Genomic DNA, 10,365 nt, shown 5'->3' with positions numbered 1-10,365 from the left:
GAAGCAGAGAACATGTCAAATAACATGTTTTTATTGCTTCTTCTTAGTTATACATGGCAGTAGAATCCATTCTGATAAATTTATACAAGCATGGAATAAATCTCATTCTAATTAGGACCTATTATGAGCAAATCAATATTATTATATTTTATTTGTTATTATTAACAAATTACAAGCACCTTAACGACCTTACACAGCTAAATGAAGTGTCCATCCTTGACTTGAAGACAAATGAGCAGTTCTGCTGTGTGCCCAGCACCTTGGATCCTTTCCCTGAAGGGCACTTCACAGTCACCCTCTCCACTGGGTTCTATTGTTATTCCCATGTTACACATGAAGAAACAATGGCTTAGAGAGGCTGAATAGCAAAATTATCAGCTCAGAGGAACTACTTCAATCCAGGACTGGGTTTATATCCCCAATTATACACAGAGCACTTCTTAAAGGTGCATGATGAGGTTGGCATAATCTTTATGTTCTATGTGAAATTCTTTCCATCATCATTGGAAAACAGAGACCCACCATGTATTGTTTTGTTTTGTTTTGTCTTTCTGTGGTGCTGGAGATTGAACCCAGGGCTTTGAGCATACCAGGCAAGCGCTCTACCTCTCAGTTACATCCTCAGCCCCTCAAACTGTATTTTTGAAAGGGGATTCACCCTACATGAAATTCAGGCTATTGCTACTTACCTCTCCTCTGATGGACAAAAAAAAATAAAGAAATCTTCAGTAAGTGTATTAACCTTACCATGAATGGTAGTAAAAGTGTACAATGGGGATAGTGGGGTCCGAGAGGAAAAAATCTACTTTTCCTGGCACAGGGAAGACCCCATCGTGAGGGCTGGCTTCTCATCCATTTGCCCTGAAGCAAATCCTGCTCTATTCAGGGTGACCCATGGCCAGGCCACACTGCCAGAGAACTTGTGAAAAAAACTGACACACAGCAGCTACCAGCTCTTAGATGTGAAACATGATCAAGATCTGTCACCAGTCAGATGAGGAGAGCCAGCAGTCTTAAAGAGAAAGACAAAGATGAATCAACTCTCTCTAGAGGAGCCAAGTGTAATTCATAAAACAGATGAGGACCTAAAATAAAATAACTTCAGAGAGTTCGACAATGTAGTACATCCATATGCAAGAATGAAGTGCTATGCAAAAGGCCCAGAAAATAAGAATAAACTTATATTTGAAAAAATGATTGTCATAATTAAGAAATTAAATAGGACTAACATAAGTTTTTTTTAAATACCCCAAAGTATAAGGACCAAAAACAAATACAAAAATTCTATTTTTAATTAAAGGACAAGGAAAGAAAACTTGAGACCCAATGAATGAAATCTAGTATCTGTCCGGTCTCTGACCCCACCCCCACAGATATCAGTGGGGAGAAAACGCCCAAGATATAAAAAAAGAAACCCTTCCAGAGTGGCGCTTCATGTGACTTTGGGTTTAAAAGATCCATTGAGCACACAGCACAATAAAGGAGAAAGAACACAAACCAAGGTACATCTCGTACCAATATTGTCTCTGAATGATTCAGAGACAAAAATGAGTCACTCGCAAAGAAAAAGAATCAAATCCTCTTCAGTCCCAGTATCAGCAATGCTGAATGCTGAAGGGATTTTCCAAGGGAAAGTACTTTCAGCCTCCATTCCATAGCCGCCAAAGCACTAGTCCATGGCAAAGCAGAAAAAAGATTGTTTTCAGAGACCCAAAGACTTAGAAAACTTACCTCCTCTGAACCCTTTCTTAGCAAACACTCTAAAGGCGTTGTCCAGCAAAACAAAGGAAACCCAGCAGGAAGACAAAGCAGGGTTTAGAAACAAGTGGGTCCAGGAGATCCAGGGGATCCGTGAAGAATAGCATACATGGAGGTAGTGCTGCTATCCAGTAGGCAGATCGGCCCTGGAGCAGAGGCAGGGCCTGTGGGAGGGACAGCCTTGGGAAGAAAGGACCATCTGCAGAGGGAAGACAGGATTGGAAATGCTACATAAGGGCGCATGGTGTTGTGGGGAGGGACAACAAAAACCTAAGGAAAACATCCAGAGTGCAGGAGACCATCATGGATCACATATGCAGTGAACTGGAATGTGTCAGCTTTCAGCATCAAAGCTATGATGAGTGGTAAGAAAATGGACTTCATTTGACCTTGGTGCTGGGAATGTGCTCCTTGCAAGCATTTGTGCAATCCCCCTTGAGGATCAGCATGTCAAACCAGTTCGAAGATCAAACACCAGCCGATCATCTGTCCAATGTTGAACACTATCACATTGTTATAAAAATGTAAATATCTTCAATGGATGTCAAATACTTAAAGTTAATTGCGAAAAAAAATCATAGAAGATCTGGTTGTGGATGGACAGAATGTAAATGTTAATGGCCTTCACTAGGGAAGAGCATGGCTGATGGCAGAGTGAATGGGAAGGGGAGAGAGGAGAGGAGGTTTTACGGCTTGGATCTGGGCAAAGGCTCATGTGTTGGAGGCTTAGTCCCCCGTGCGGAAATGCTCCCAGGTGGGGTTTGAGGGAAGCAATTGGATCAGGAAGGTTCTGATCTCATCTGTGGATTAATCCATCCATAGGTTCACAACTGAATGAATTATTCCGAGCTGGAGGAAGTGGGTCACTGGGCCATGCCTGGTCCCTTCCTCCCTCTCTCTGCTTCTCCACCACAATAAGGTAAACAGCTTTGCCCCACCACACCCTTCCTACTGTGAGGTTCTGTCTCACCACAGGCCCCAAATCAACTGAAACAGGTGACCATAGTCTGACACCTCTGCCACTGAACACAGGTGATAAGAAGAAGGGGTACTGATTGTGTGTCATACAGAGTGGAGATGAAGAGGTACTGTCCATATTTGATGAATAGGATACAGACATTCAAGTATCTCTTTGATAGGCACAATGGTAGTCAAATGATTTTTAAAATAACCAGAGATCAGTTATTCAGAGAATAGTGAGGCAGCAGAGAATGAGCTAAACCCTCATCTTTCCTATGATGAGGCCAGCAGCCAGTGTCCAATGTGAATAAATGAAGAAGTGAGATGTAAGTAATCATCCAGTATTGTGGGGATACCATCGGCAAAGCCCAGCAAGGTTGAAAGCAGTTGTCTCTGACATGATGGAGGGGAGGGCAAGTGATTAGAAAAAAACAAAGAGAAAAAAATGCATTAAAAACAGAAAAAGGACTAAATATCATAAACTGCAATTGAACACCTGCCAGCAACTGAGGAAGATTTCTGTGTCCCACTTACACACATACTTGCACACTCACACGCATGTGCACGCACACAGGCTTTTCTCTACCTCCTGTTATCTGCTCATCTTGCTTTCTACTTCCTCATGACCTCAGTTTGCCAGGACCCCTTGCCATGGTGGGGCATGCAGGCAGGGAAGAGGTGACCACCAGGCATAAGGCGAGTTCATGAAGAGCTTCCTGTCGAAGGTCCACGATGTAGGACGTGGTGGGGGAAGAGGGGCATGAAGGTGGATTTCAAAACACCCACTCTTCACTTGCTGGCTGATCCAGTACACATGCAAATGCGAGCACTCTTTTTTTAACACACAGATTAAGCAGTTGAGATTGTAATATTGGTATTGGTTGGTCTTAGGGCTGAAATAACAACAGTGCCATCTCCTGAGTACCTTCCAACCATCCAGGTGTGGTGATGTCACCCTGTGATACACATAGCTACCCTGCACACAGGCTGGGCAGCGTCCATAAGTTCCTGATGAGAGAGTCCTGCGGCAGAGATTAACCCGTGAGCCAGAGGAGTCCAGGGAGGGATAAATGGGAGAGGCTAGATTTCATCCAGGTTGTGCAATCCGAATGAATGCCATTCCTGCCCCAACTCAGAGAAAGAAAATAAAAATCAACATCATCTTTTTTAAGGGCTTATCTTTGGGGAGAATTCCATAGTATTTGCATGTCACCCATGTACATCCTTCCAAATATTTAATTCATCTCAAGATTACTTTTACTACCTAATGTGATGTAAATAGTATATAAAGAGTTGTGATGGTGTATCGTTTAGAGAATAATGACAAAATCCGTACAGGTTCAGTTCAGATGCACTGTTTCTTCTGACCATTTCCCATCCTGGGTGGTTGAATCACAGATGTGAAACTCGCCAAGTATGCTCATTTGTATCTGCCAAATTTAAGCAAGTGCTCTATTCTGCACTTACTTACTGGGAAAATCTAACTCCCTTCTCTTTTGCATTCTTGCTTGCTCCAGGCTACAGGCAGTGTCCAAGGAGGAAGCTTGTGGCCACAGTTGGTTGCCACAGAGATGGCTGGATGTAATTGATGAATGACAAACCACAAGCACAACACCCAAAGAAAATCTTTTCTCCCGACCATTTCAGCAACCTAGAGATTCCCCGATACGGAGGAAGAAGATGCAACCCGCAGACAGAAAACGAAAGCCACCAGAGCGCTGAGGGGCGCGCTTGCAGCCATTTCTGCCCCAGCTCTGAGTTTCTCTCCACGATGGCCTGTAATAGCACATCCGTGGAGACTTACGAATACCTGCTGCGGAACGCGAGCAACGTGTCGGACTCCGGGGCCGCCCCGCTGTCCGCCCCGCTCAGGATATCGCTGGCCATCATGATGCTGCTTATGATCGTGGTCGGATGCATGGGTAACACCGTCGTCTGCATCATCGTGTACCAGAGGCCTGCCATGCGCTCCGCCATCAACCTGTTGCTGGCCACGCTGGCCTTCTCGGACATCATGCTGTCCTTATGCTGCATGCCCTTCACCGCCGTCACCCTCATCACCGTCCGCTGGCACTTTGGGGACCTTTTTTGCCGGCTGTCTGCCATGCTCTACTGGTTTTTCGTCCTGGAGGGCGTGGCCATCCTGCTCATCATTAGCGTGGACCGCTTTCTCATCATCGTCCAGCGGCAGGACAAGCTGAATCCACGCAGGGCCAAGGTGATCATCGCGATCTCCTGGGTGCTGTCTTTCTGCATCTCGGTTCCGTCGCTCACAGGCTGGACGTTCGTGGAGGTGCCCGCGCGGGCTCCGCAGTGTGTGCTGGGCTACACCGAGTTCCCGGCTGACCGCGCCTACGTGGTGACGCTGGTGGTGGCGGTGTTTTTCGTGCCCTTCGGCGTCATGCTGTGCTCCTACCTGTGCATCCTCAATACTGTGCGGAAGAATGCTGTCCGTGTCCACAACCAGTCCGACAGCCTGGACCTGCGACAGCTGACCAGGGCGGGCCTGAGGCGGCTCCAGCGGCAGCACCAGGTCAGCGTGGACTTGAGCTTCAAAACCAAGGCGTTCACCACCATCCTGATCCTCTTCGTGGGCTTCTCGCTCTGCTGGCTGCCGCACTCCGTCTACAGCCTCCTGTCGGTGTTCAGCCGGCGTTTTTACTACAGCCCTTCCTTCTACACCACCAGCACCTGCATCCTGTGGCTCAGTTACCTCAAGTCTGTCTTTAACCCCATGGTGTACTGCTGGAGAATCAAAAAGTTCCGGGAGGCCTGCTTAGAGTTGCTGCCCCAAACTTTCCAAATCCTCCCCAAAGTGCCTGAGCGGATCCAAAGGCGAATCCAGCCTAGCAGAGTCTATGTGTGCAATGAGAACCAGTCTGCGGTGTAGCAGAGCGGTGGGGAGCTAGCCGTGGCACAGGATTGGTCCCAGGACCCGGTTCTGCTTCCCGCACTTGAGTCCTTTGCCTTTCCTGGTGACTGTTTAAGCACAAAGGTACTCATTTGTTACCCAAGGAGCTCCTAAATTTCAAATTTCAGCAAAGCGAGTTATTCCTGTTTCTCATTGCTGAAGAATCACATGTGGTTCTGGTGGGAAGGACAAGGTAGTCAAGGCAAATGGGAGTTGGATAGGGACTGAGGAAGTTGGGCAGGAAGTGAGCAGAGAAGAGGGGGAGCAGGAGGGAGCTGGTTAAGGGCCAGGTAGGAGGAGGGTCTGTCCCAGAGCTCAATTCCTCTGTTTGAGCCTCCTTAACACCCGCCTAAGAGCAATGTTGTCATGACAGATTGTGGTGTGAGAAGCCCACGTAGGGGTCATTCCTTGCCTTACCATTGGCTCCCCTGAGGCCAGTGTTCTTCAGGGTTAGTTATGTTTTCAGGGTGTAGGGAAACACAGAAGGCTCTGTGCATTGGTCAGGTGTCATTTTATATCATGCCACATCATCCTTTCCAAAAAGAAATGGAAATCATACTGGGAAGCAAAAGAAACTGCACTTTTTGAGTTTCCTGGTGTGACTCATGGAGGGTCTCTGCAGCTTGGAGCTCAGAGGGTGTTCTTGGGCAGCTCAGTTGAAAGGAGGAGACTGCCTGGGTACTCGTGCGCCCCTCCCCCCTACACCTGGCCTGCCTGGCCATCCCTCAGCTCCTTCCTTCTCCCTCCATTGTCTTTCCCACCCTCCCTTTATTTTCATCCTTCCTAGCACTGAAAAATAAATACCTGTAATTCATCCATGGAGCAAGTATTTGTAGTGACTTGCTTTTAGAATCTGGGGGCTTTGTTTACATGTTTCCCCTGGACATCCCAGGGCTTCAGAGCCTTTGGGAGGTTCCAGATCTGTTCCAGCACTAGAACTGTTGCAGGGGGCAGAAAAAACAAACCCAAGGAACTGGGCATCCCCACTGACCTCTGTTCCTCCTACCTCATTCACATCCACTGCAAGACCCACCTGCAGGGGGCTGGATCTGGGAGCCAGCCACGCTGCCTAGAGGGGATCCTTCTTGCACTGTGTACTTGGCCACTATGTCCACAGGCCCTGATAACCACAAGGAGCTTCCAATGTGGAGAGGGGACTTCCCTGAGTTCAGGGACAGCATGGAGTCCATTGGGCTCTCTTGACTGCCAACTCTGAAGAGAGTGAGGAATTTAAGGAGAAGTTCAGAAAATCTGATTCCAGATCTTACTATCAGGGACTAGTCAGGTGAGCTTGTTCATTTCACCTCCTTCTATAGACCTCAGTTTCCCCAATGAGGATGTGTGTCTAGGTGACCTCAAGCTCTTGGATTCCAAAATGGGTGTTTTAAACACACGACCCCGGGGTCCCCTGCATTCACTGATTCATTCATGCAATGAGCATTTATTAAGTGCCTACTGGATATAAGGCACTATGGGGGAACTAGTAATGAATGAGGCGTAGGCCATATCCAAAAGTAGTTGTCTGATTGATCTTAGGAGAGTAGAGACAGCCCAAGAGCAGACACTCCATTTTTGCTTCATTTATTTCTTTCCAAGTTGTATTCAGAGTCCAGCTCAACATTCCTACACCCTTCTATACCAGTGGTGACAGAGGCAGAGAAGGAAGGGAGATGAAGAGGAGAACATAATTTACATTAATCTCAGCCCAGGGGAGGGTTCGTCAAGAAAATAATTGACACCTGTTCCCTCCAACCAAGATGGCGGGGAGAGATACAGGCAATGGGCATATGGATGACTAAGAATGGTCACATCAATTCTTGTTCCCTGTGCCCCCAGCAAGGGCAGGGTTTGCCTTCAGCTCCCACAGGTTAGGTTTTCAGGACCCAGTGGTGGCTAAGAGCACAGTCAGACCACCAAGGGGACCAAGCCTATGGGTACCTCCCCTCTGGTGGGCCTTTCAAGAGAATTTTCTTCAGGAGCCTTGAGCAAAAGAGAAATGACAAAATTGAATGAATGAAAGTACCAAAATTTATGTCAATCCATGTTATATGATGTATGTTGGAAATAATATTTATGTTTCAAAGTAATAATTTTGTATATATTTTAAATAAAGTATTATTGCTCTTTCAGTGTATAAGACCATGTTCTTGCCAAAACTTGTACCAAGACCATGAGTAGTAAGCCCAGGATCCAATGCCCAACACCCTTTGTCAGTTGGTTCAGGCTGCTATAACAAGATACCTTTGACTAGGTAATTTATAAACTAGAGAAATTTATTTTTTGTCATTTCAGAAGCTGGAAAGTCCAAGATTAAGGCACCAGCAGATTTGGTGTCTGGTGAGGGCTCACCCTCTGCTTCATAAATGGGACTTTGTTGTGTCTTCACATGGCAGAAGGGGGAGAATAGCTCCCTCGAGTCTCTTTTATAAGGACAGTAAACCCATACTTAATCACCTCTCGAGGGCCCCATCTCTTAGTGCTATCCCATTGGTGACTAGGTGGTGACTTATGAGCATTGGGCTCTTGCAACTCCTAAGAAAAAAAAATGACTCCAAGAAGTCTAGAACCTGCTGGGAACAGAAAAGAAGGATGTCACATAAGATGACAACCCAGGACTGTTGGGGCCCCGGGACGCCCAATGAGGTGCCCATATTTCTTTTGTTTGCCTGTGTCAAGGCCCTGCTGCGTCACTTCAGTCAGTCAGTCTTCCACGCTCACTTGCGGTTGGCTACTCCATGGTACTCTCTGGACCTCCTGAACCTTGACTGCCCTCTGACTTCCTACGATAACTGGTCTCCGTCACCAAGGCTGGCTGGACAAGGTCAGCCTCACCCTTTCAATTGTTTCCTTATTTCTCATCGTCTCTATGCCCGGTGGTTCACTAACCCTGGGATCTCTGTCACCTCAGAGAAGGCTTCACACCTAAATGGTTTCTGAGGGACTTTGAGGGAGAGACAGAAACCTGCCAACTACAGTAATAACTAATTCTCCACCCCAGCAGGTGCCAAGGCCCCTTGGAAGAGCCTTAGACATGAAACACAAACACAGCAGTACCCTAGAGAAGTCCTAGAACCTGTCTCCCACAGATATCAAAATCTGGAGATGCTCAGTCGCTTATGTAAAATGGTGGGGTGTTTGCTTAGAACCTGGGCACACCCTCCTACAGACTTTAAATCATCTCTAGGTGGCTTATAATACCTAAGACTAGGTAATTGCTGTGTTGTTCACACTACACTGTGTTGTTCAGAGAATAATGACAAGCGGGGAAGGTCTGTACCTGTTCAGGACAAAGGAATATTTTTTTCCCAATATTTCCCCTTTGTGATTGGTTGAACCTGTGGATGCAGAACCTGAAGATAATAAGGAGGGCCTGCTGGGACTCTCAGAAGTGTTATCCTAACTGTGACCAGCCCTGTAAACCTGTCACCTTTCATCTTAAATCATGGTCTCCACAGATGAGGTGAAATAAAAGCAGTTTCCCTAGAAACCAAGATGGAGGACAGAAGTCTAGATCCATCCCCGCTTTGCTATTCTGAGCCCAGCTCAGGGTGCATGCTGGCTTGGACTGATGGCTCTCCACATAGAGTAGTCTCAGTGCTGCTCTGCTCCCCTTTCTCAGGCAATCCCTGGTGAGCAGGACTCTCTTGCTCCCGGTACTAGGCCCTGAGATGCTTTCCTCTGCCACACCCTTCCGCCATGATGTTCCGCTTCATCTCCAGTCCAGAGCAATAGAGTCGGCTATCTACAAACTGAGGCCTCCAAAACCATGAACCCCCAAACAAACTTTCCCTCCTCCAATTGCTCTTGTCAGATCTTTTGGTCACAGCAGTGAAAAGGTGACTAAGACAAGGGGCAAAATTCTGCTCACTGTCCTCAACTACACCACTTCACTCCATGCAAAACGCTCCTGAACTACAAGCAGGCCCCACTGGGCTGAGGAGATGAACGAGTTGAGGGAAGACTGCAATCCCAATCCCATGTCCGCCCCTACCTGTTCTTCTTAGGGCTGTTCTGAGGTCCACAGCATATTGAGAACATGGGGAGGCAGGAGGGAGATGTCCAGGGGTTGTCACCAAGAGGGCAAAAGTGGAACACAGTGAGTCAACACTAAAGTGACTTTGAACAAATAGAAACAGTGGAAGACCAGGGCTGTTGGCCGGGCTCTGCTCTTTGTGGTTGTTCAGGACTCAGGATCCTTTCATCTAGTTTCCCATGATCCCCTGGGGCATTGTCTTCATCTTTGTGGTCAGTCTAGATTGTAGCCACTGCCACGTTCAAGGCCATGAGGGAACAGGCATGAAGAAACCTGTACAGAAAAAAACACCACATGCTCCAGGTCGTTTTTGGTCACATGACCTAGCTGCCAAAGAGATTGGGAACTAGGGTCTCCAGTCAGGCGTTCATGTACCCAGTTACAGCTTCTTACCCTGGAAGAAGAGGGTATGAACTGGGTGGACTCCCAGCAAGTTCTGCCAACACAGCATACAATTTAAAAAACAAGAGAACCTAGAACACGTGTGAATTCTGAAGTCCTAAGTACTGATTTCACAACTGATCCTTTACACGTAGTACAATAAGCATATCTCTATTACATCAAAGAAAGATGGCTGCCTCCCTTTGGCATCTTACAGATAGAGTCCCACCTACAGAGGCAAAACACATGCCTTTACATCTGTGGTGAGGAGAAACTTTTGCCCCATGAAACCTTTGAGATGCAAAAGATGGGAGACATATAA

The 10,365-nt window shown here is 47.0% G+C and overlaps 1 protein-coding gene across 1 annotated transcript; it reads left to right on the top strand.

Annotated features, from left to right (window-relative positions):
- Positions 1 to 4,160: 4,160 nt before the first annotated feature.
- On the top strand, positions 4,161 to 5,608 carry Gpr45 (G protein-coupled receptor 45). Its single transcript, XM_047521862.1, has one exon. The coding sequence runs from the start codon at positions 4,307 to 4,309 to the stop codon at positions 5,606 to 5,608; it is 1,302 nt and encodes a 433-aa protein (XP_047377818.1). The 5' UTR covers positions 4,161 to 4,306.
- The last annotated feature ends 4,757 nt before the right edge of the window (positions 5,609 to 10,365 follow it).

This window comes from Sciurus carolinensis, chromosome 13, assembly GCF_902686445.1.
Source record: "Sciurus carolinensis chromosome 13, mSciCar1.2, whole genome shotgun sequence".
In the NCBI taxonomy this organism is placed as follows: Eukaryota; Metazoa; Chordata; class Mammalia; order Rodentia; family Sciuridae; genus Sciurus; species Sciurus carolinensis.
Note: the sequence above shows the minus strand (reverse complement) of the source record. Positions and strands in the feature narration are given on the sequence as shown.